The following is a 25651-nucleotide window of genomic DNA, read 5'->3' on the forward strand; positions in this document are numbered from 1 at the left end:
AGCTGAGGGGCTGCTTTTGCCCTCCAGGGATTGAATCCAGAGTCTGGAAGTGCCTCTGTTGGCTTTGCAAAGTGCCAATTGCTCCCACCAGGTCAGGGGAAGTGCGAGTGCAGCTGAAACACGCGGGAGCTGAGAAAATAATTGTGTTTAAAAGAACGAAACAAACCTCAAACCATCCACACCTGGAGAGTTACTAAAGGACATTAATAATACTGTTTTGAATCTGAAGTGGTTTGAGTGTTGTGCCCAGGTGTGGGACACCCAGCATAAGCTGGACATGGACCTGCTGCCATGAATCCAGAGGAGGCCATGAAGGTGCTCCGAGGGCTGGAGCCCCTTTACTGTGGAGAAAAGCTGAAAGAGCTGGGGGTGTTCACCTGGAGAAGAAAAGGCTCTGAGGAGACCTCAGAGACCCTTCCAGGGCCTAAAGGGGCTTCAGGAATGCTGAGGAGGGACTTAGGACAAGGGCTTGGAGTGAGAGGATCCAGGGAATGGCTTCCCAGTGCCAGAGGGCAGGGATAGATGGGATATGGGGAAGGAATTGCTCCCTGTGAGGGTGGGCAGGCCCTGGCACAGGGTGCCCAGAGAAGCTGTGGCTGCCCCTGGATCCCTGTGGAAGTGTCCAAGGCCAGGTTGGACGGGGCTTGGAGCAGCCTGGGATAGTGGAAGGTGTCCCTGCCCATGGCAGGGGGTTGGAATTAGATGAATTTTAAAGGTCCTCTTCAACACAAACCATTCCATGATTCCATCAGGTCTATAAATTGAACAGCCAGATATTATTTACAGGACTCAACGCTAAATATTTTAAGGTTGCATTGCAGAATGAATCCATCTGGGTAGTTCATTCATTACAAGGACTGATTAAAAAAATATTAAAGTCTGTTAATATATGCTGGTTTTCAGTATTCTCACATTCAGAGAAATCTACACATATGAAAATTGTGCAAAATTAATTAAAGGGACTCAACTTTTGATCTATGTTCAGATTACAAAGATTTTACAATTTGCAATTTTCCATTGCTTTCCTTTCTAATGGTCAGATTTTCATGTATGTAACCCCCAATTTCTCCATGGAAACACACTTTTCTCTCAGCTATAATGTGATTATACAGCTGCAGATGGTACAAAAGGAACTTTGAACACTTTTTCCAACTGTTCCTTTTCCAAAAGCCTTTTCCAGTAACCATCCATTTCCAACAGCCTTTTTATGGCACAGATTATTTATGATGATTTGTTCACTTTTTTCTCTCTATACCTTCTTTATCTCTATACCTTCTCCCAACATTTTTTTCTTCTCCCTACTGTAGGGAGTCTTTACCAGGAGATAAAAATTTTGGTTTGTGTACAACTGCTTCAGGTGGGAAAAAACAAGACCATCTGTTGATTTCTTGAAGGTTCAGGCTACATAAGGATGAGTTTTCAAAGGAGAATAGTTTAAGGCATGGGGTTGGTGTGTAAACTTTACACATGAATATACAGGATCACTTCTAATTAATATATGTATTAAAATGAAGTTTAACCTTCTCAGGGAACATTTTAAATGAATGTATTCTTCTGCATTCACCATCCGACTTCTGGACGAAAACATCAGCAAAGAAGTGCTTGAATTAACACAGGAATCAACTTATATCCAGAAGGCCAGAATGAAAAATAATTACAGTGGTTATCATCATTTAACTGGCTTTTCTGAAACAAATCTTGTTCCTTCCCACTGCAAGTTTTTATTTCCCATCCAGGTAGGATAAGCAGACGTGAATACTCTTTTGGATACATTTTCTATTTAGTCATTATCTGGGAGAAAGGCACAAATGAAGTCATAGAAAATGGACTGGACTCAGCCTTACAGATTTGATTAAGCTGAAGAAGTTGATATTAAGATCATATCTTGTAGAAGGCAATTTTCTGTTGTGGATTACACCTCTGCAAGAGATGCGATGTCCTCCAGATTTCAGTGCAACTCTAATCACACCAAAAATCACAACATAGTTTGGGCTGTGGTGGTACTTTTATACCAAGGCTAAAATTATAATTTGAAACTGCACGTGGAAATACCAGATGGTTTGTGGAGTCATCCTGCACCCTTGAGACACATTTGAGACAAGAAATGCCACATACCCCAGCCAATGATTGTGTACCAGTAGAAATATCTCCTCTCTGGGAAGAAGGTTTCTACCAGCAAAGTGAAGAGGTACAAGCCCTCGATGAACAGCCAGAAGTAGTTGGACATGACACAGTAGTGAAAAAACACCATCACTGCTTTGCATTCCACCTGCAGAGGAGCAAGAAGAACAAAGTTATTTCAATCTAACAGAAAAAAATGCCTTTAAGCTCTCCAAATCTCTCAGTGGAAAGAGCTGGGACTGGTATTATGGACTTTTAATAGTAAGTTTTAAAGAATGGGAAGAATGTGAGGTATCACTTAGGCAGCAAAGCCTGGATGGGGAAGAAGCCAATTTTACCAGTGGGAAGTGGTCAAGAAGCACCTGCAGAGCAGCTTGAGCACGTCCTGCATTGCTGAGAGCCCACAGCCCCAGAGAACACCAATTGCTGGACTTAAGCCTCCTTCCAGGGTTAAATGCAGGGAAGAAAAGAATCCAGTTGTGTGCTGAGAAACTTAGGGAAGGATGTGAAATGGCAGGATGATTGTGGAAAGCTCTGAGAGCAGGATCTGAAAGGATGAACCCTCCTGTGTGCAGCTGGGAATTGCACTTCCTTGCCATCCATCATCAGTGTTGTCACTCAAGGACAGAAAATGGAAGTAAGTGTGAGAAAAAAGGAGGCTGAGTGATCAGCTGTAAAAAAATGATGGAAGCTTTCATTCATGGACAGGAGGGGGAAGGAGCAAACTAAAGAAAAATGAAAAATAGAAATAAAATTAAAATAAAACATTAAATTTTTTAAAAAAGGAACTGAGTTTGTTTAGCCTGGAGAAAAGGAGGCTCAGGGAGGACATTATCACTGTCTACAACTCCCTAACAGGAGGGGGTAACAAGGTCAGTCTCTTCTCCCAGGTAACAAACGATAGGACAAGAGGAAATTGTCTTAAATTGCATCAGGGGAGGTTGAGATTGGCTATTAGGTAAAATTTCTTCACAGAGGGGTTGTCAATCACTGGAACAGGCTCCAGGTCAGTGGTGGAGTTACCATGCATGGAGGTGTTTAAAAGACGTGCAAACGTGGCACTTGGGGACGTGCTTTAGTGGTGAATTTGGTGGTGCTTGGGAATGGTTGGACTCAATTTTAGAGGGTTTTTCCAATCTAAACGATTCTGTGATTCTGTGACAAAAGCCTAAGGTGGAAACCAAGCTCTACCCTGTGAGAGTGGGAAAGTTTGGTCACACATACATTGGTCTTTCCAGTGCTGCACCCCGGTGCAATGGTGGATGCCATTAGTCCTACAAAAGCAGGAGTTTCCAACAAATCCCAGCAGAATTCGTGTATAAAATGGAAGCTCCTGCTGGAGGCAGTGATTGCTTCCCACTTAGACTTCATCCTCTGGGCCAAATCTACAACCAAGGTGTTTAAACCATCAGATCTCTAGTTTCTTCATGGAAGCTCTACCAGGGCTGAAGCTCTGGCCATAAAATGGCTGATTTTAACGTGTTTTATACTTTAAGTGTTTCCAAACAAAGAGGCAGATGCCACCATTGGAAGAGCAGCATGAACAAACTACAGACCTTACATGGCTTCAGCTTTCTCATGGAGAAGAATTAAGAGCAAAAACTAGTTTCAATGACAAAGAAAAGGCTGACTAGGAAACTACACAGCTGCACTTGCCTTGTGGAAGTGACTCACAGGGAATTTAGCTCATAACTGGATGGATAAAGGAGAGCTCAGTTTGTAATTCTGTCATAATTACACCCAGTGAGCTGATTTATCATATCAAATACTAGCCTTAAATGTGAAAGGAATCAGGATTTACACATAATATACAGCTAAATGCATCAGTGAAAGAGTGCTCTGCATGAAACTACACATTTCAGAGACAAAGATGGGGGAAGTGCTGATGATTTTCTGCAAGTGTGACCATCAGATGTATTCTCTGTGTCTGAATGGTCACCCTGTTTACATGTGACTCTGCCTGACATCCAGAACAAATGAGGCTCTGGAGAAAAACCAGACCTGCAGTCGAAGGAAATTGCTCATGTCTGCTCTCATCCCACCTACCACTGAGCAGATCTGGGAAAGGGAGAAACAAACAGGGTAGAGTCAGGAAATAAAAACCTGCGGGCTTGTTCTGAAGGATGCTGGTGACATCATGAGATGAAACACCCAGTCCGGCTGTGAACTGGGTGGGAGGTTAAACACCAACTTTCCCCCAATAACATCTCAGCTCATGATACTCCACAGACTGCTGCCTGCCCCACTGCTTTTTGTTATCTCACTTTGGAAAAAAAAATGAAGGAAAAGGCTTTGGTTTCAGTTTGACTCACCGTGGAGATAAAACAGTGGTTGCCATCCTGCTCAGCATAAAGAACCCCATCCTTAATGAACACAGATATTGCACGGAGGATGAACGAAACAAAGAGGTTCATGTGGATGAAATTCCGAGTGCAGTGAAGCTTCCTAGACAGGAAAGAGGTGGGGGGAGGGGGGAAAAGAGAAAGAAAGAAAGAAGAAAATAGTTTTATTTCATGGAAATGTCACACTGGGCCTGAACACACTCGTCCAGAGCACGTTGGTGCTAAGAACAGCAACATCTAAGCCAGGACTATGTTAGTACTGACCCTAAACCTGAGCAAGAGGAGGATTTGCGGATTTTCTTGTAGAAGGATGCAGAGAAGCATAAAATAGACAATAGAACCAGTCCAGTGCAGCTCATGAAGTTTCATAAACCAGATGCACAGCTTCTCCTGCTGCATTTATACTGTGCTGAAATGTGACTTCTGGAGTGTGTCCAAGCTGGGGGAGCAGCCCAGCTAAAGGATTTTCTCCTTCTTATTCTACCTCAGGTGAGACAAAAGCTTTAACTCTGTTTGAGGCAGCTGAGCTCCAGTTTCCTTCCTCCAGGGACTGAGCAGCTCACTGCTCGTGTCCCCACTCACCTGAAGCGACACAGGATGACCATGGCAGTGGTGAGGGACACCAGGGAAGTGCTGTATCCCACGGTGTACAGAGCCTTCACGGAGAGATAGTAGTAATCCTTGGGAGGCAAAAACCACAGGGTTAAAGGGTTCATCAACAGCCACCTGCCAATATGCAGGGAGAACCAGAGGCAGGATCTGTGTCTTGAACAGCCTGGGTTCTTTCCTCTGAGATCTCACTGTACATCAAGCTCTGCTCTATGTCTGGGTCTGCACACCATGAGGTTATTTATCAGTGAGCTAGCAGTGGCTATCTATATTTTTTGTAAGAATTTATAGAAAAAAGAATTGGCTGTGAGATCCTTTATCACCAGGGAGAGAATAGGGGTTAGCCCATGATTCTAAAAGTTCCAATCTACATCAACATTAAAAGCTTATCCCTTATAAATATTCAATACAGGCCCAGGAAGGATTCAGATCTCACTTCTCACAGTTTTATGCCCATGTACATCTGATTGTTTGCTCTAATCGCTGTCACATCAGAACATGACCAGAGGCTGGACAGAAAGCAGCCTGCTGCTCCCCCCACCCCTTCATTTGTTTTTAATTATGAGATTAATTTGCACCTGGTTATCGGACTCTGTTTCGTTCTCATCGAAGCCGCAGGCATCATAATAGTGAGGGAAAGGTTCAGACCAGCCATCCTCAGTGCAGTTCCTGCTGATGTCCCCTATGCCAAGGACAGGGGGGAACGTGACATCCCATGAAAAAACCCCAAGACATCCCCTTCCTCCCCTTGGTGCAAGGAAAACCCCACAGTTCTCCTGAAAGCGCTGTTTGTCTGCCTATCCATGGATTTAATTCTTGAAATTTAATGACATGTTAAATGATCCAGTCCTGCAAGAGGTGCCTATGGATGGCTACTACTACAGTTGGTCACCAGAGAGCAAAAACATTTAATCAGTATATTCAGTGTCTCCAAGCCACCAAAAATCTCGTTCTCAAGTGGGTTCCTGAACCAGGGCTCAGCTAAATGTCCATTTCTCTTGAAAAGGCATCCCAGGAGCACAGCTTTGATGAAGATATCTCCACTCCAGGTGGCTAAAGGGGAAGTCCAGTGCTTAAAAACAGGCCCTTTGTGCTATTTTTAGTGGTCTGTATCTGAGGCAAATGCATGGGACTGGTGAGAAAACACCAGGCTAACACGATCTTTTCTGTCCAGGTGCTGGAAGCCAGTCAGGATACTGTGGGATATCTCGAATAGCCATTACATATCCATGGACAGGCAGCTGGATTGATCTGCTGTAGTCAGAGAACACACATCCCACTCACTTATCTTCAAGCCTAGGCTCTGATCTGAGCGTGACTTTGTGGGAAGGGTCTGCAGAAAACGAAGATGGAATGGGAATCTCTCTCCCATCCCTGTCTTCATGGCAAAATGTTCCTTTGCATCTCCAGATGCCCAGGGTGACCTCAGTTGGTGAATTCAGAGCTTCTCACATTCCTCTGTCTATTCATTGTTCCAATCCTGGTTTAGAATATTAATTTTATGCAAATATTGGCTTAAGTACCGTAATGTTTTGGGTAATCTCATATAAGAACCAGCTCCTAAATGGCTTCACTGGCACATTTAGGCTTAAAAACCACACTGGGAAGGCAGAGTTGGGGACAGAAGAGGAAGAGTCTCTTGACATTCATTTTCCTACAAAGCTGCCTGAGGTAGGACAGCCACTGGGGGGCTCTTTGGAAGCACCATTATTCTTCCCAAAGCTCAGTGGCCTTCCTAAAAAATTAGGGCTGAGCTGCTGCTGCACTTCTTCCTCTCCAGCACAAAGGAACAGCCTCCATTTATCAAATTATCACACTTTTTAGAGTTTCAGTTGCACCTTGACCAAAACAGATGGAAATTTCTAAGGTTTGGGTTTGCTATTAAAGTTGTGCTGCTTTGCATTCTTAGAGCAGTTTAGTCTCTCATAACCTTACTTTTAACCTTCTTTTAGAGGATCTGTTTGCCACCCATGCAGCAGAATATATCTCTTTAACCACAGCGTTCATTTAAGAACATTGCATTACTTGGCACATTTTGTTAAATTACTCTTGCACATTCATCCCTAGTTTTCTATGGAAAAAAAAAGCACTGAATCATGGTGCTGACTTTCTTTAACACTATTTAGCAATTATTGTTAAGCAGGTAGATATAATTTATAGCAGCATACTTGCTAGATTGCAAGGCTTAAGAGAGGAGGAATAAATTTTCATGTTATTGCTAAAAGTAACAGAGCAGAAAATGTGTCATAACAATTAGAACTGATTAGAAAATAATAGCAAAACGGCAGGAAAAAAGCTCAGCTTCCTTTTTAACAGAGAGAAATAAAAAGAGAGAAAAAAATTTCCATGGTTCTGTTTCTTACCTAGGAGAGACTGGGCTGTGCTTTCCAGCAGGTCATAATCACCTAGAAAAGTGGAAATTGAGTATGAAATTGTTTTGATTGTGTTTTCTATTAGGGCCCAAACTGGTCTCTGTGGAAATCAGTGAATGGAGTGCAATTGATTTTTATTTGTTTAGATCAGGCCCAAAGGCAATAAATACTTGGTGCTGTCTTCTCAGGAAGTAAACACAGATTTACTTGAGAGTTTAAATCAAAGTTGAACCTCTAAATTTAGAACTAAAACCACATACAATCAAACAGGAGCAAAGCTTATTGTAAAATTATAGAAGTCAAATATTATATCTTTAGGAATTCACATTTATAATCCACAGGTATTTAAATACGATCAGTTTTCAGAGAATTAATGAAAAATTGTTTCCATCCATCAACGACAAAGAGCAATAACTAATTGGTTTAAGTAAGATTAGGTTAAATCACTTTGATTCATGAGATTTTTAATTTCACTTTTTCTGCAAGTATTGCAGTTAAGTACACGTATCATTGTCATAATGGTTGATACACAAACAACTTTTCAGTAATCTGGTATTATCATGTGCACACAATTTTTGGGAACAGAGGTACCGAGGATGTAGGCAGCACAACTGGTTCTTACCTGCATGGGTTTGCCCCAAATTATCCACTTCCCAACCTGAAATTAGAAGAATGAAAACAATTAATTCAGTCCTGATCATAGTTTGCAATTTAATTTTGATAAAAGCTTGACTCCCATAAGAGGAACGGATGTAGCAGAGCCCAGAGAAGAACTGCAAGTTTGAATCTTTATTTCTGTATTAGTCCTGAGTATTTATGAATGGAAAAGGGTTTTCAGAAGATGGTGATTGCATTGTTTTGTTAAGTATCTGGTTATCATGAAGTTTCATCAGACTCTGGGAAGAATAAGAAAAACAGATGTAGGAGGATTTTTGTGGATTTTTAAAAATTATTTTTCAGGGGAAGGTTCTGAAGAAAGACTCAAACATTTCCAAAACATTGTTCCCAAACCCATGCTGAGTAGTTTCTAAAAAATACAACTGTTACAGTGGGAAATGATAAAACTTTGGGTTTACATTAGAAATCTTCCTTTCCCTTTCTTTTGTTCTTCCAAAATAAATTGTTGGAATGATGCCAAACCAACCTCCCACCTGCTGTGCTCAATGTTTAATCCGAATTGGGCTGAAATCAGACTCTCCTGACTCCTGGGTGGATCCTGGCTCAGCTGGGGATGCAGGAGGAGGAGCTGCCTTGAGCCAGGGAGTGGAGCTGCTGCATCGTGCACAGAGGAGCCTCAGGGAGCTGCTGCAAATCGCTCTGACAGTGGCCCAGAAATCAGGGAAAAAACGTTTCCAGCACTTCACTGACCACTAGAGCAGGTTAAATGTTCTCATCAGTTTAGTTCTGCATCCTCTGAGGCAGCCTCAGGGCTTCAGGTTGTTCCCCTTTTAACCCCAATGGTCAAATGTTAATTAGGGATTGGAAAAACCTTCCCCAAATTGTGTGAGAAGGTTTTTATTAAAAGTAAAATCCAAACGAAGACTGATTTTGATCCTATGGGAAAGGAGAAAGCATCTAAAGAAATAAAATAATAACAGGAGGCTTTTCAGCACAACATAAAACACATTTTTTATTTTATAATTCACATAATTTGAAATTCGTTGATTTCTGTGTCCCCTCTGAAGTAAATCAGATGTGCACATTTAGCTTTTAAGAGAGAAAAAAGAGGGTTTAATGTGAAAATGGTGGTGGGAGTATAGAAAATTCATCTGAAGCATCAGGGAGGCTGTGCTGCGACTTTGGATGGATTACTGAACATCAAACCTGCACATCCAACCCGCTGGGAACTTTGGAGGGTTGATACTGGAAGCCACTGCGAGAACACCTGAGGTCTCCATCCTTCCCAACTCCAGCTGCTCACAGGATTTCCCATGTAAGAATTTAGGCTGGATTTTAGGAAAAGGTTCTTCCCCCAGAGGGTGCTGGGGCACTGCCCAGGCTCCCCAGGGAATGGGCACAGTCCCGAGGCTGCCAGAGCACCAGGAGTGTTTGGACAACACTCCCAGGGATGCACAGGGTGGGATTTTGGGGTGTCTGTGCGGGGCCAGGAGCTGGGCTGGATGATCCTGGTGGGTCCCTTCTAACTCTGGATATTCTGTGACTCCTTAATTCTTGGGTATTTGCAGATGTTGGGGAAGTCTCTAAATTCTGAAGAGGAGTCCCCAGTGCTCTGAGCAAACATTTTGCAGCCAAGGTGGTTCAGCTGCTGCACGGGACTGAACCAGCGATGCTGCAGAGTAACAGGGATGGCTCTGCACAATAGTTTGGAGAGACCTTTTCTCCTCTTAAATCCACCAAACCCCGGGTGTATTAGCAGTGATGTAGCTCAGATTTAGGAATCTGTTGCTAAAATCGGGATGTGTTGCTAAAATAGGGTGTGTTGATAAAATCAGATTTCAGAACACAGATGTCAGGTTGTGGTGTGGGAATTTTTATCTGTGGGTTTACCAGGCAATGAGAGGATCAAAGAGCAAACCACCACTCCTTTATCACTTCTTTCACAGTGTTTTTCACAGCATCTGCCACTCAAACCAGCAGCTCTGATGGAACTTGTCCCTTAAGTGAGTTCTCCTCACTCAGCAGCCTGGATCTTACAACGACCCACACAAGCATGGTAAGAAGAAGCTGCAAGAAAATCTCTAAAAACCACTTTGACTCATAAAAATCCAGTTTTATTTTATCATTTGTGGAGTAATTTGACATTAAAATTGTGCAGAATTCTTTCTGGAGAAAGACCAGGCCAATATTAAGTAGATTGATGCCTGATGTTCCTGGCATCCTGCATATTACAGTGATGGCCAGAAAAAGACATTTCTCTTAAATTTAAATGTTTTGAATGCAGCTATTTTTCCCCTACAATCTAAAAAGCATGAAATAAAAATTATCATTATTCCATTGTAAATATAGATGGCAGGTAGTACCACTGATGTTAAAATATTAGATTTTAGCTCATTTTTAATTTCATGGCATCTGTAAAACCAGTTAAAACATCATACTAATGTAGTTTTTTCTGAAATGAAAAGGCTTGGGTTTTTTTAAATTTATAGCCAAATTATTATTGCATTTCACTTTGTTTGGGCATTATGAAGGGATTCACTTTTCCAACAATGTTAATGTTCTGATTTTTAGGAGAAAACAAGCCTTTTATTAACATATATTTCTATACCTGAATCCTAACTAATGTACTGAAGAAAGTTCCAGTACAACCTTCGTCTGTACAGGCTTTTAGGCTTGATTCATCAATCCAATTTTCACTAATAAGTTAAGCTACTGGAAAGTTAATTAGATTTACATTGAATGTCATGCCCTGAGTTACAACAAAAAGTCAAAGTTCATCTGTTGAGCATTGGGATAAAATGCACACATACACAAATATATTTGTGGGTGTATGAATATGTTTTTATATTTCCATGTATTTATTTAAATTTCTGTATTTTTATAAAGATATATAATATATCTCTGTACATACATTTATATACATGCATATGTACATATATATACAGATATATTAATACATTTTCATGTGTATATATTAGCAGATGTTTTTATATATAGATATAAAGAGATATATTTTTATATATTTATATCTATAAATATATATACCAACAGATATATTTTTATACATATAACAGGGCGTAATGAGGGAACATACAGCCACCACCTGCCTTGGAATTCCTGCCTGCTGCTGCTGCTGCTGCCCTTCTCTCAGACAATGTAATTTATGCTTCCTGCTCAAAATACGGATATTTACTCGACAGAAACCCATGGCATCGTTGATGTTTCCTCACACATCTGAGAACGCAATGGAGTTCAAATGGATGTGTTTAACATTTGATGGATTTACATAGAGAGGGAGAAGCCCTGACCTCGCATTTAAAGGGCTGTAAAGAATCCCAGACATGGGGAAGTTATTCTCATTTATCACAATATGACCTCAAAACATTTTTTTTTCTGGGTTATTTTTTCACCTCAGTGCCTTTAAGACTCTAGAGTGTCCTCAGCAAATTTCCTCTGCTGTCAGGGATGGAGTGGGCAAGGCTACAGGACCCCTCTCTGGGGACTGCGTGGGCCTTCCCACAAGCCCTCTCGCTGTCCTACTCTCGGGACACAAACAATGAGAAATTGGTGTATTTGACTTCAGTGATGAAGAAGAGAAAGCCCACTGATGTGATTATACAATGGGCTAATGAAATGCGTTGCTCTTCCAGAAATGAAGAATAAATAAATTATGATTTTCATTTTTATTTTGACTGGAAACATATTTTTCAGGGGTTTAACTCAAGGATTACATTTACAAGGGACTTTTGAGAAGAGCATGTAGTGATAGGATGAGGAGGAACAGCTTCACACTGAAAGAGGACTGGTTTAGTTTGGGGATTAGGAAGAAATTCCTCCCTGTGAGGGTGGGGAGGCCCTGGCACAGGGTGCCCAGAGAAGCTGGGGCTGCCCCTGGATCCCTGGAAGTGTCCAAGGCCAGGTTGGACAGGGCTTGGAGCCACCTGGGATAGTGGAAGGTGTCCCTGCCTGTGGCAGGGAGTGGCACTGGATGAGCTTTAAGCTCCTGCTGAACCCAAGCCATTCCATGTTTCTATTATTCTATGATAACAGCATCTTAAATATCAGATTTTATGATTTATTTGAATGACATCTGTGCTTCTCACGTGTAGTTAAACTATGGAAATATGGACATGACAGCAGAGACTAAACAGTGCCTTATAACATCACTTATTAAATCAATAATTGCTCTTATCAGTCAATAAAGCCCTGAGGAAGCTGCTGTTATCCTCGACACAGGATGGTTTATCCAGTGTATTGTCAGGCTGTGTTATTCACTGTCTGACCAGACTTGAGTAAGTGTCACTCTTTGGGAAGCAAATCTACAATTAATGCTTTAATTGACATTGTTAATATGATGTTATTTGCAGCACTGCTTAGAAATCCTAGAGAAGATCTATCAGAATGCTGAATTCTCAGTTCCAAAGCCCAAGTGCAGAAAATATTCCTTATTTTTGTTTTTTTCTGCCTGAAGAGGTAAAGAAGGAGGAAAAAAAGAAGTGGAAGGACTTGCCAGTGGCTCCCCACGGAGCTGGTGGCAGAGACCCAGACCTTTCCTGCCCTTTTCTTGCATATTTATCAGACTTTCCTCCTTGATTTTTATTTACTGAGACCCAGAACACATAACTCACCCCTCACCGTGCAACAACTGATGAGAAACTCGATGAAAACAATTGTTGCTCCTGATGTAAAGTGGACAGGGCGGGGAAAGCTGAAGCCAAGAACCAGCCTGTGCACGACGAGCCTCGGAGCCTTTTAGATCTCCTCCTTGGTGCCAAATCTGTGCTGGCTGCTCCTGGTGTCAGCTGGCACGGCACCTGCCTGGCCTCCCATGGCTTTGTTTATCTGAACACAACTTGCATTTAACCCTTTTGTTCCAGCATTTGTCCCTTATTAGTGGCGGGGTGGGAGGGGATGAAAGGCTTCCAAAGCGGTTCTGTCCTCAATTGGCTCGCCCACACTTCTCCCGTAGCCCTGTTGTTCTCATCTCAGTATTGAGGGTTGGAGGGCTGCTCCACAAAGGTAATTCTCCAGAAGGTTTTGGATTTTGACAGCATTAAGATCAATGCACAAAGCCTGCACTGTTTTCATTGCATGTTAATTGTGTCCCTACAGAAAGTGCAACTATGGCAGGGGGAGGCTGTGGAAAACATTTACAACCCCTTGTTATCCTGCTGTCCAGATATGTGGCTGGGCAGGAATTGAAATCTTTTTTTTCCTGTTTTATATAGCACTGATTAGAAGCTTAAACACTTAATTTCTAAATATGAAATAAATCAGCGAGCTCTCACGCTCGACTCCGCAGCATCCACCACGCTGAGCCTCCTCTCTCCCTTCCCCATGGCTGCCTGCTGCTCTCCTGCTCCAGCAATCTGTTCAGCCGGCTGGCAAAGCCACAGTCGGGAGCAGCAGGCTACTTAGCAGCTTTTCTGCAGCTCTCTGAGCTCCCCACACGGGTACTGGTTCCATACCCTGCCTGCTGCTTCCCTAGAAGGGGCATCAGCCCTCTGCCCAATCCTGTGCCTGCACACACACAGTCCCACACACACTGTCCAACCATCCCAGTTCCTTTGTTAGGGCTCTTTGTGTTTTCCAGAGCAGCTGTGGCTGCCCCTGGATCCCTGGAAGTGTCCAAGGCCAGGCTGGATGGGGCTTGGAGCAACCTGGGATAGTGGAAGGTGTCCCTGCCCATGGCAGGGGGGTGAGAACTAAATGATTTTTAAGGTCATTTGCAACTGAAACCATTCTGTGATTCTGTAATTGATTGATTAATCCGGGATTAGCTGCTTGGCCTTTGCAGTTTCATTAGCAGGATCTGTAGGACGTAGCAGGCAGGCGAGGTCACAGAGTACATGGCCCTACAGGTTCACACACCTTTCCCTGTGCTAAGTGCTTCCCACAACTATTTCCAGGGGGTTGGGAGTCTCCAGCCTCATGCTCTATAGCCAATACTTTAAATTACAGATTAAAAGTCATTTATACTGGGGCAGGAGGTGACAGGACATGGGGGAATGACTTCCCACTGCCAGAGGGCAGGGTTAGGTGGGATATTAGGAAGAATTCTTCCATGTGAGGGTGGGAAGGCCCTGGCACAGGGTGCCCAGAGAAGCTGTGGCTGCCCCTGAATCCCTGGCAGTGTCCAAGGCCAGGTTGGACGGGGCTTGGAGCCACCTGGGATAGTGGAAGGTGTCCCTGCCCATGGCAGTAGAGCTGGAATAAGAAAATTTTTAAGGTTCCTTCCAACCCAACCCATTCTGGGACTCTCTTATTCTACCATTTATTGTATATCACTGTTTGCCTTGACAAAGGGATTTGTGAACATAACGCTCACACAAAATTAGAAAACAAGAAAACTGGGGCAGAGGATAATCAAGGGTTCATATTTGTGTGTTTGAATAGGAACTGGTGCCTAAGGACATCTGAGTAACTGATCCTGGGGGGCAAACTCATTCCATCCACTTTATCTACCTGAAGATAAGTTCACCTGGTTTTGAAGCCTTCTCCCATAAGGGCAGAGAGACTGGCACTTGCAGAGGGTGCTTGGGTTTAGATATCTGTCCTACCATGAGAGGAACTTCTGCAAACTCTTTATTACCCAGTGGTTTGTGCAAGACATTGCAGTAAAGGCAGGGACAGAACTGATATATAATTAATTTCTTCCTATATCCCAGTTTACTTTCAGGGCACAGGCACAAAAAGACCCAGTGAATCATGCCTGGAAATCATGGGAGAATTCCAGCGAGGTCCCATATGGAGAAGAGAAAGGCCAGAACACACAGGGCTGGCTAAGGTAGGACTGATGCACAGATATGATCAATAACATGTAAGGGAAATCATGGCTTTATTCTTTTCTTCCTCTTTCCTGTTAAAGGATGTGAAACTAGAAGTGGACTGAGGTCACCATAGCAACTAAGCATCATCTAAACCTTATGTGAGTCCTTCCTCTGAGTCTGGCTGTCACAGGAGCATCCATCAGAGTGCAGGATCAATGCAATTGCTTTTGGAGAGTCTCCTAGCTCTGAAGAGGGCAGGGATCATATCTGAGAGAAAATCAAATGCTTTTCAAACAAGTACCAGGAAAAAATAAGAAAAAAAAAGATTATCGGTCCTGAAATGACTCCTCGAGAAGAAAGCAAATTAAATCTCTTGCTTAAAGGTAAGAATGAATGTGTGCCCACCACACCTACAATCCTGCAATTGCCTGGAACTCCTTTCCCAATCATTTGGGTCAAGAGGAGCAAAGACAATTAAGAAAGGTTGAAGGATCTGCCCATGTTGCACCTACAATTCAATCTGCATCCTTTTGCAGTCCAAGTGTTCTCCAAACCACTCAGCAGCTCTCAGCATCTTCCACCCTTGCATTCTCCCCAAAGTGCATGATTTTTTTTTTTTTCCCAAGGCCAAATTAGCTCTCAGATCATTGACAAAGGTCTTGAGCTGTGTTACAGCTTTCCCCTGGCCACGGCAGGATGTCCCCTTACAGAGAACCAAGGACTTGATCTTTAGCTGAAATGCTCTTGCTCATGCTGCCCGTTTGAGTATCAGAGGCACAGAGTCCCCATAATTTGGTGGGAAAGGCCACAAAATGTCTTTTTTTTTTTTCTGCTAGAAAACATCTGAGAGGCCTCAGCTACTTGATTAGAAAAGTAGATCCAGTTGCTATCCTTTGATGACAGTGTTTTCCTCCCATTTCTCTCTGCATTGCAGATGGACTTTGTGATGCTGTGACCGAGGAGGCTTAGTTATAGCTTGTCCTCCTCTCTTTGGAAAAAGCTGGAGCAATCCCATGGCTTTACTGCCTCTGCAAAGGCCAGGGATGAAAACCACCTGGAAATGACCTGTTATCTATCAAGTGCCATTATATATGCACATACATTTATGGTTTATACATAAAACAGATACTTTTGCATTCAACTTGCTTGTGAATGCTATGTAGGATCTTACATAAAATTAAGGATGAAACATGCATTTCAGAGCCCTGGTTGCTTCAATAAATAAATATAAACAAGCTCCAATGGCTCATTATTGTTCCCATGATGAGACTGCTATGGGACGGGTCATATGTGTTTTCCAGAGACAGCTCCTTGCTTACAGGGTTTTCCTTCCCTTGGTTTTCAAGCAGGATGTTGGAACACTCATCCAGGCAAGATATCCTTGAAGAGAAATCCGGACCTTTGCACTGACCTTTTGCTGTTTTGACAGGCAAATGCCATTTCCAATTTCACTCTGCAGCAATGCTGACCTTAATTTCAGTAGTAGCAACAAAACCCTGAGTCTTTTACCTCAGCAGAAAATAAGCGCACAATCTTCCAGGGACATTTTGGTGTCTAGAAGGGCCCTGACCTTTAACAGTCACCTTTTCTTCCTGTCTAAATAAAAAACTACCAATACAAAACCCAAACTAATAGAACTTGTAACTTGCAAATATTGTCACCAGCTTTCACTTTGGGAAGTCAAGGACTTTTCTTGTCTTTTCTCCCAGTTTGGGGGTTTTTAAAGGCTTTACCAGGACTGTCTCTCCAGAACGACACAAAATGAAGATGGAGCATCACTTCCCCTCTCATTAACTCTTCTCTTGTCATCTTATTCTAACTGATGAGGGATAACATCTAACCTCGGGCACAGACTGCTTCCCAAATCCAATTAACCCTGTGTTCGTAAATCCCGCTGTCCACCCGTGGCACCTCTAGTGCAGCACTTATGAGGCTTCGGGTTCTTACAGAATCAATTAATCAATTAATTAGTACAGCAAAGTACTTGAGTGTTTCCCTGTGGTTTAAATGGGATCAGTGACCAACTATTTTCAATTTCTTGGGATAACAGAGCTCGTTGCCTGAGCACTGATTGTGTTCAACCAAGAGAAGCAACAAGCCAAAGAGCTTGGTTCAGAAATGTGAGCATAGGATGTAATTCCCTCTTAAACTCTCTAATACCCGATTACATTCTTTATTCTATTGGATTTTAATTAGGAACCCTTAATCCTGGTACCAATGTAGGATAAGTTTTATGCCTTTGGTAAAAATTAGGAGCATTTTCCCTGTTGTACATGGGAAAACCATATTTTGTGGTAAATGTAGCAGGGAGTGTCCTGAACTGAGCACCAGATAAATGAAATTGCTGGAAGATTCAGTAAGAGCTGCTCATATTTATCATTTGGATTTGTGAATGAAAGCGTTTTCCAAATGTGGAGCATATGCCAATGCCCAGAAACTGTCTAGTACAATTTGTATTTTTTTTTACTGCAAATCAAAGACCTAAAAACACGCTCATTTCTGATCGTTATTGATTTTCATTCCGTGGTCCATTTGGGTGGGTTCATAGGTTCCAGAATATTTCAGCTCCACAATGAAAAGCAGAAAAAAGCACAGACTTTGCTTCTGTAGGTTTCCATTGCCAGGCAGTGTCACCTCTGTCAGGAAAAAAAATAAGAAGGGAAAAAAGAACAAAACAGAGAAAATTCTCCAGCTGGGAGTGCAGATCAGTGTGTTAGGGCCATCTCCAGGTCTTGCTATGTCCTACTGAGAGGTAACACCACAGCTTGACACAGTTTTCTTCTTTTTACCTCTGCAAAGATGCCTTAGAATGCTTTAAATATATCCTGTTGTGGAGTGGGTGTCTCTGGGGCCTGTGCTGGGAAGGCACTGGAGAAATTGTAACATACAACAGAGAGGTCATAGAAGTGAGAGCTCCTGGTGGAAATAATGATTGAGGGATATCAATCAAAGAAATCCATGTGGAAGAGGAAATCAAGTGAATTTTTGGGAAGTATCTAGAAGGAAAGCCACTGCAATCCCTAATTTACAAGATGAGAAAAGACTCAGGAACTAATAAGCTTTTTCCACTGGAGAAATGGAATCTCCAGGGGAGAGACTTTGAGAATTACGTTTTCGTCCACAGTCTGCATCTGAAAGGAATGAAAAATTCTGGTGATTTTGGACGATCAGAGAGGTGAAATGGAATTTTAGAAGGCAGGGTTGCCAAGAACTCAGAATTTCACTTTGGACTTTCTGCATGATGTTGACAGCAGCTCGAACGTTACTCCTTGGTTCCACTGCAGTGAAGGTTAAAGCAGAGCAGATAAAAACCAGCAACAGCTGGTACTTTTAGCAAATACACAGCTAATTTTTCCAAAAAGCATCACTCCAGATGACAGCTTAGTTAGTTAATTTTTCTTTTGTAGTCTCTTTTATTTTTTTCCCATTTTACTCCATATGGAAATCAGACATCCAAGTAAAGGCAGTCAGATTCCTTTCAGAAATTCATAAAATGAGCAGCCTCTGCAGTGACTTCATTCACCTCAAGAGAAGCATTTGAGAGGGGTCAGAGAAGGCATCTCTACAAGTGCCCATTGATTTCTATCCACTGAATGAGAAATCCATGTGATCTCTTCAGACTTTCACATATAAATTTAAATATCCAAAGCCAAATAAGGTATTTCCTATCCACTCCTAAAGATTAGCACATCCCATGATTCCCCTGTGATTACATTGTACCTACAGATGCTTCAGAGCACAAGATTTAAAAGAATATAATTTCAAGTTATTGCTGTGTTTGTAAAAATGATCTGTGGTCATATAAAAACGTTGCTGTACTAGGACTGATTTTACTATTAATAAATATTAGTGTTCATGTCCAGCCTAGCTCCATATTCTAGAAACAGAGCAGCAGCCAGAGGACACCTTAACAATCCCTAAAATGTGATTATCCGTGTCTTAGAAACATTCTAGTTCGCTAATAACCCTTTATTTAGGGAACCATCATAAAATGTGACTTTTTTCATTAAACCCTCATTGAAACATATACACTTGGCTAATTAAAATTAGCAGCAATGATGGGAAAGCCGATGCTGATTCACCCAGGAGAGTGCTTTGGGATGTTGATAATTCCACCTTGGGGTCAGCAGCGCAATCCCAGCCACATCTGCCGAGATTTCCAGCTACTCCAGATTAAATGTTTATTTGTTTATCTAATGAATTATGAATCTTGGGTTTGTTCCTACTGAACAGATGTCCCAAAACCCCTCAAACCCAGCTCTACACGAGGTAACAGCTGCCACTTTTATTGGGGATCCCGTGAGGAGATAAAGGAACGGGACATATGTTTCCACTGGATGGAATATTCCTCCCTTAGGGCCACACTGTCACTCTGTTACAGGCCAAGTGGGAAGCACAGTATGTGAGGAGGTCTGTAAATCCTGGGAAAATTATTTAGAAATGTTATTTCAGCCTTTTATTTGACATAGGTAAAATAAATATGCCTATGAATAAATAAAAACATAAATAGAGCTTACATATATATATATATGTATGTATGTATTTTTTTTTAATTGTTCCTTTAAAGGCTCTATTATTTTTATTTAAAGAAACACTTTTTTAAAGTAAACAATTTTTATCATTTTTATTTAAATAATTTAATGTAAATAAATAACATCTTTATTTAAATAAATGGAAGCAGTCAATATAATAAATACAATAAAATTTCTGATTTTTTTAAATAAAATGTTGGTTTAAATAAGTGTAATAAAGAAATACAATAAAAAACCTAATTATTTTTATTTAAATAATTTAATTTAAATAAATGAAAAATATTTCTATTTATGGACCAGGTCAAATTGAGTTAATCTTGTTTATAAAGTGGGACATGGGTTAGGTGACATAGGTGATGCCTGTGCCTGGACACGTTGGAATGGATGTATTAAAAGGAAGGATTTCAGCGTTCCTGGAGCTGAGTATGAAACACTCTCTCCCAGAAATGGTGCTCTGTGTGTGGCGATGCTGAAAAAGCAGATTTTGGACTCAAGGCTGTAAATGAATAATTAATTGGTAACATAAACTTTGGGAAAAAGGATCCTGGGGGACAGTGATGAACTTGTCCCTCAAAGGACAGTGCTAATTAAGGGATCTGCAGGGCGTGGTGGGTGCTGGGAGCAAATGGACCAATCAGTGTTAATTAGCAGCACAGGGCCTGAAGGATGTTTATGTCTCATTTCTACAGCCCACAAAAAAAGTGTGATGGAACATCTGCTTCCCTCCAGAAATCTTTAACTCTTTCCTTGACCCCCAGCATGGGAGCTCCTCACATTGGTCATCTCAAGCCTATGTTCTCCTTCAGCACAAGCAGAAGCTGCTCTAAGTTTTAATTATTTGCTAAAATAGATCCCAACTGTGTTATCCAAGACCCAAACACAGATTGGGGTCCCCACTGAATTCAGTCAGACCCAAGGGCAGAAGATTCCCTTCAGGAGTTAAAATTTGTGATATTTTCATGTTGTGTAGTATGAAAATTTGTGATATTTTCATACATTCATGTTGTGTAGTCTATGAAGGCTTTTTTCACACCTTCCCTCCCACGCTGTGCTCACACACGTATCTACACACAAATATCCTGGTTTTCTGCAATTTATTTATAACTAGAGCCCAGCTGCAGAGTTTTTGATCTCCCTTTATCCTGAGGATCTAAGTGAGGTTTTACACTCATGCTGGCTATGAGGCTTTACCAGGCAGAGGCAAAGAACAAAGAGAAAATACTTTACCATCTTCAGAGATGATAAATCTGAACAGTGCAGGACACTTGACAAAGACAATTTCGCCCACACTTGCAGGTTTCCAGCATGTGATATTGTCCCACATTCCTGGGCAGCCTGTGGAAGAGAAGGAGGGATAAAATATGTGAGTGGTGGAAATCCATCCCTTTCCTCACACTGTTATTGAGCTTTGTGGTTGGTTCTTCCTTCTAGAAATAAAAATGTTCTTGTTTAGAATAATAAACAGTGTCAATTTCCCTGGGACAAAAATATTTTTCATTCATAGGAATAGCATAAAATCCATAGTAGCATCACACAGTAATGGCCAGCCTCTGCTCCCACAGAAGATGACATTCCTTAGTCCCAATTAAATCACTCCAACACACCAGAAACAAATTTTCTCGTGAGTATGAAACTTGCTGCTATTTAGTTATCTTTCAGAAATGCTGGGTTAATTTAAAAAGAAAGATTTATGGACCATATCTTTGATTAAAGTCTTTGAATTTCTGTTGGCTTTAATCCTTGTGAAAGTTTGGAAACTTGCTCATTTCTGCTTCATCCTGCAGCCATTTCTGTGGATGTGTGAGATAAACTCTTCCATCCTGCTTATTCTCTAAAAATTGTCCTTCCTTACCAAAGAACTGTCCTAACATCATTCATTGTTTTTACTGCAGTCGTTGCTCTAGAGAATATAAACTCACAATGCCAAAAGAGGATTTTTTTGGCCTCTAACGATTTCTTGCATAAGCTAAGGATGGATTCAGGCCTTTAATAACAGTTCAAAGATGAGGCTTCAGGCAACAAACTTTGGAGTAAGGGTCTGAGTGGTAAAAAATCCCAATTTCCTGCTACATGAAGGCAGAAAGAGGAGGTGATGGGACTGTGGGTGGGAGTTGTCTTCTCTTGGGATGTAAGAAAAATTAATTGTAAATTTATTGTAAACACAGTAAAAGAACCCAGCTCCAGCTTCTTTCTGGTCTCTGTGCCAGAGATGTGAAAAACTGGCTTTTAAGAAGAATAAATCTTCCTGTAATTCTGCAAACCACCACAAACCTAGAAGGCTTATCCAGTGTACATAAAAACTCAGAGCAATCTCTCAAATTTCCTGCTGTTAAAAAAAAAAAAAAAGACTTAGTGAAGGAATCTCAAATAGAAATCATCTTCTGCCTCAGCAGGAAAAGAAAGAACTAAACCTAAATATTTCCACTGCTTATTTGCATTTGATGTTGAGATTGAGCAAATAATCCTATCAGCTGAAAAAACCCTCCAGCTCCATGACTTTCTATGAGGTTGTCTGTCAAAATTCTCTCTTTGACTGCATGCCAAGGGAAATAAAACCTTCAGGAAAAGCAGATAATACATCCAAGTGTTCCTTTCCTCCCGGCACAAGTCCAGTATAACGAGATGTGGGTGATGAACTTGTAAAAGCTGTGTGGGCTCCATCAGCTCTGGGGATAGCAGCAGATCCCCATCAGTGGAGGAGGAATGTTCTCAGGACTGGAATTGGGGCCTTTTTTCCCAAGTCCTACGTTTTCTCACAAAAATACAAGGCTGAGAGTACCACGTGTGGTAAGTAGAGCAATTCTGAGTGAGCTGGTGTTTGAGGAATTAGGTCAGCATCAAACAATGTTGTTGTTTTGATGTTCAACATCGTAATAACAACATTTTACACATCACAGTGATGGCATAGCACAAGCAGTTGGGAAATATTCTTTCAAACTAAAGGATGTTGTATCAAATCACTTAATATAAATTAATAAACACGTAAAATCCTGACCCTATTGCATAAAATCCCTCAGCCTCGCCAGACCCACCAAAATACAAAATTACTGCAAAAATTAAATCTTCACAGGAGCTGGCTAAAAATAAAGGAATCCTTTACACTTGCTCCTTCTCCTCTCTTTTCCCACTCCTACCCCAGATTGTTTCCTTTGCCAGATGAGGATCTCATCCCATGAGTGCTGTAATTTACTAGAACATTTCGAAAAGTCTCAAAAACTGGGGTTTGAAAGGTTTGGAGTATCTCAGGCACATGGTGGGGATATTGAGGTGTCCTGTGCAGGGCCAGGAGTTGGACTGGATGATCCTTGTGGGTCCCTTCCAGCTCAGGATATTGTGTGATTCCATGATTTTATGATACTGTTTATGTACTAAAGATGGAAATCAAGACCACATTGAGTGCTATTAGATTTTATTGTCTTTGATAGCTTGTGCCTGTCCACGCAGTAGGAATTGCATTTTCCATGTTCATCTCAGGATGTGCAGCAACAGGTTTATAGGTCACTGAAGTATGGCACTGTCTACAAAAGTAAATTATGTGTGAACATCCACGTTAATGAGACATTTGCTTACAAGAGATGCTGGAGATAATCAGTGGTTAATGAGATCTTTGGAGAAACACCTGTTGGCCGTGCTTGAATTAACTGGGTTGAATAGGAATAGGAAAAACTTCCTTATTCCTTACTATTTTTTCAACATTGTTGTCTTTCAAACACTGGGACAGCAAGGGATACTGCAAAGCAGAGAAATACAAGGAAATCCTCAGGCTGCTGAACAGAAACAGCCACAGCATAAACATCCCATGGCAGTGTGGATGAAATCCAGTTGTAGCAGGTGGCTGATTTTCTGGTAATACCATGCTGAGATAAAAACCAGCCCCATTTAAAACGATATTACAAGTTCATTGTGTTAGAAAACATTGGTGTGCTGACATTGAGAGAGAGGGAGAGAGAACCAGCAAGTCAAGTAATTTACCTTAAAATAGCGGAGAGATGGAGATTGTAAGATTTCCCCATCAATAAGAACATTGTCTGATCCCACTTGGAAAACTATATTTGAAACAAACAACCTGGAGCAAAGAAAAGGATGACAACAACAATAAAAAAAATTAAATGGAATAAAGGCCAGCGTGCACAATCTCCCTGCATTTGTAAACCATGCTACAGCCAGGAATTCCTGCTGGGTGAAATCTGCCCACGGAAATCAAAGTGACTTGAGTGTGAAACTGCCCAGCAGGGTCTCCTCTGGCACTGGCCAGTGTCCCCACTGCCCAGTGACGTAGGGATGCCCAGGCAGGCTTGGAAAGAGGTGGCTCAGACAATGCAAGGTGCAGCTTCAAGGGGACAAATTTTCCTAAATTTTCATCATTCCTTAGGAATCAGTATTAACAAGGAATGGTTTTAAAGAGTAAGATTTCACATGGGACAGAATGAAAAAAAAATTGCAGAAAGTGGTTTTGCTGATGGATGGTTTTGGAAACAAAACAATCACAGATTTACAGAGTCATTAAGGTTGGAAAAACCCCCTCAGGACATCAAACCAGCACTGCCAAGTCCATCACTAAACCCTGTCCCCAAGTGCCACATCCACATGTTTTCTGAACACTTTCAGGGATGGTGATTCCACCACTTCCTTGGGCAGCCTGTTCCAATGCTTGACCACCCTGCCAGCGAAGAAATTTCCCCCAATATCCAATCTAGACCTCCCCTGGCACAACCCAAAGCTGTTTCCAGAAAGCACAAATCCTGCCTTCCCTTCCCATGTCTGCACTGCACCCTGCAGCTGGAATTCCTGTTTGGTGAACACTGTGGGATTCATCCCAGGTAACAGAAGTGGTGCAAAACTTGGCATCTGGTCCTGGGTAAGTGCTTCTGTCCTTCTCATAGGATGGGCAGAGAAATGCTTCCACTTACTCACTCCTCTCCTTTGAGGGATGGATGATCCTTTGGGAGCTCTTATTCCTTGCTGCTGAGTTCTGAGGAAACACAAACTCGTCATGCCACTATAGGTTAAGACCAGATTAGTTCAACTTTGGATGTCCAAGCCTCACCCTTTGGCCTATTCAGCAAAGCAAAGATTCCTCTGTAGCTCAGGGAGGGAGACTTTCCAGACAGGAATAATCCCATTTTAAGGTGGCACCGGTGGTGAACCACCCTGTAAAGAGAACTTGCATCTCCTCACAGACTACACTCAGTAGAAGGAGGGTATGAAAAAGCTTAACTTAGACAGCTGCCTTTGAAATGTTTTTTACAAGTTTGTATTCCCTGAAGGGTCTATGTGGTCTTTTGGGGTAGCCATGAACCAACTCTGTTCTCTGGGCAGAGGGATCACCAGTGGCTCCACAGTGTCCCTTAGAGACTTCCCAATCCTGAGAAAAGGAGTCCAGCTGAGGGCTGGGACATGTCCCTGAGGAACACAGTGCAAGCCACAGTGGCTGCTATTAAAAGCCCTCATGATCAGTCCCCATATCTCTGCCTCAAACTTCTACTTGTAGAAGGGAAATAAAATTAACGTATAGACTGTGAGCTCCCTGTGACTGGATCCACTTTGTACTTTTCTTCAAAAAACTGAGTGCTTTTAGCTGAAGCACAATGTTTATGTGAAATTTATATGAATTTATATGTGAATTTGAGACTGTGGATTTTATATTGTGGATTTTCTATGAATTTCATGTGAAACCCATGACACCCAAGTTTAAATTCCACACTGTTGAAGCTGAGAGAGGTGCCTCACACACCTGAGGATGGATCTGACTTGGCAGACACTGAAAAAAACCAGCTCTTTCAGAGAAAGGCCATATCTATTAACAAGGAAACTACAATTATTTATCTTTGCAGAATCTTCTGATGCATTTTTTAAATTATACCCAGCACTAATACCTTTCTAGTCGTCCTGCCTCCATGGAGGTCCTCACAAGCCTTGTTCCCGTCCTTCCTTTCACACTCTCCCTAACCTGCTACTCCTGGCAGCTAAAAGGCTCCTGCTTGCCTGAAATTTCTGGACAAGCACCAAGAGAAAAAAAAATCAAAAAAATCCCCAAAGCAAGTCATGCTGGCAGGAGAGCAGTGATAAACAGCTCTTCTGAAATTGCTCATGGTCCTGTTGCCTGGAATCGGAAGAAAAACCCTCCAAACAATATTAGGATTGACAACATAAAGAGCAGTCTTTTAATGAAAGCTTTCAGGTGCACAAAATACCCCTGTGAGCATGCCTGGCATTGGATTTTCACAATTTTTATAAGTTTAATTAATTAAGATATCTAGAAATTGCATCCCATTGATGCCTTAGGT

At 41.7% G+C, this 25651-nt stretch overlaps 1 protein-coding gene across 8 annotated transcripts in view; it reads right to left on the minus strand.

Annotated features, from left to right (window-relative positions):
* The window catches only part of ADCYAP1R1 (ADCYAP receptor type I), a 138026-nt gene that overhangs the window by 31697 nt on the left and 80678 nt on the right, over window positions 1–25651 (minus strand). For all 8 annotated transcript variants that reach the window (XM_048313894.1, XM_048314429.1, XM_048314340.1 and 5 more), the window contains 7 exons: window positions 20592–20699; window positions 8067–8102; window positions 7436–7477; window positions 5651–5754; window positions 5046–5143; window positions 4434–4566; window positions 2116–2269 (listed from right to left, as the gene is read on the minus strand). In XM_048313894.1, coding sequence (XP_048169851.1) covers window positions 2116–2269; window positions 4434–4566; window positions 5046–5143; window positions 5651–5754; window positions 7436–7477; window positions 8067–8102; window positions 20592–20699 — 675 coding nt within the window. The remainder of the gene's footprint in view (window positions 1–2115; window positions 2270–4433; window positions 4567–5045; window positions 5144–5650; window positions 5755–7435; window positions 7478–8066; window positions 8103–20591; window positions 20700–25651) is intronic.

Source organism: Corvus hawaiiensis, chromosome 1 (genome assembly GCF_020740725.1).
Source record: "Corvus hawaiiensis isolate bCorHaw1 chromosome 1, bCorHaw1.pri.cur, whole genome shotgun sequence".
NCBI lineage: Eukaryota > Metazoa > Chordata > Aves > Passeriformes > Corvidae > Corvus > Corvus hawaiiensis.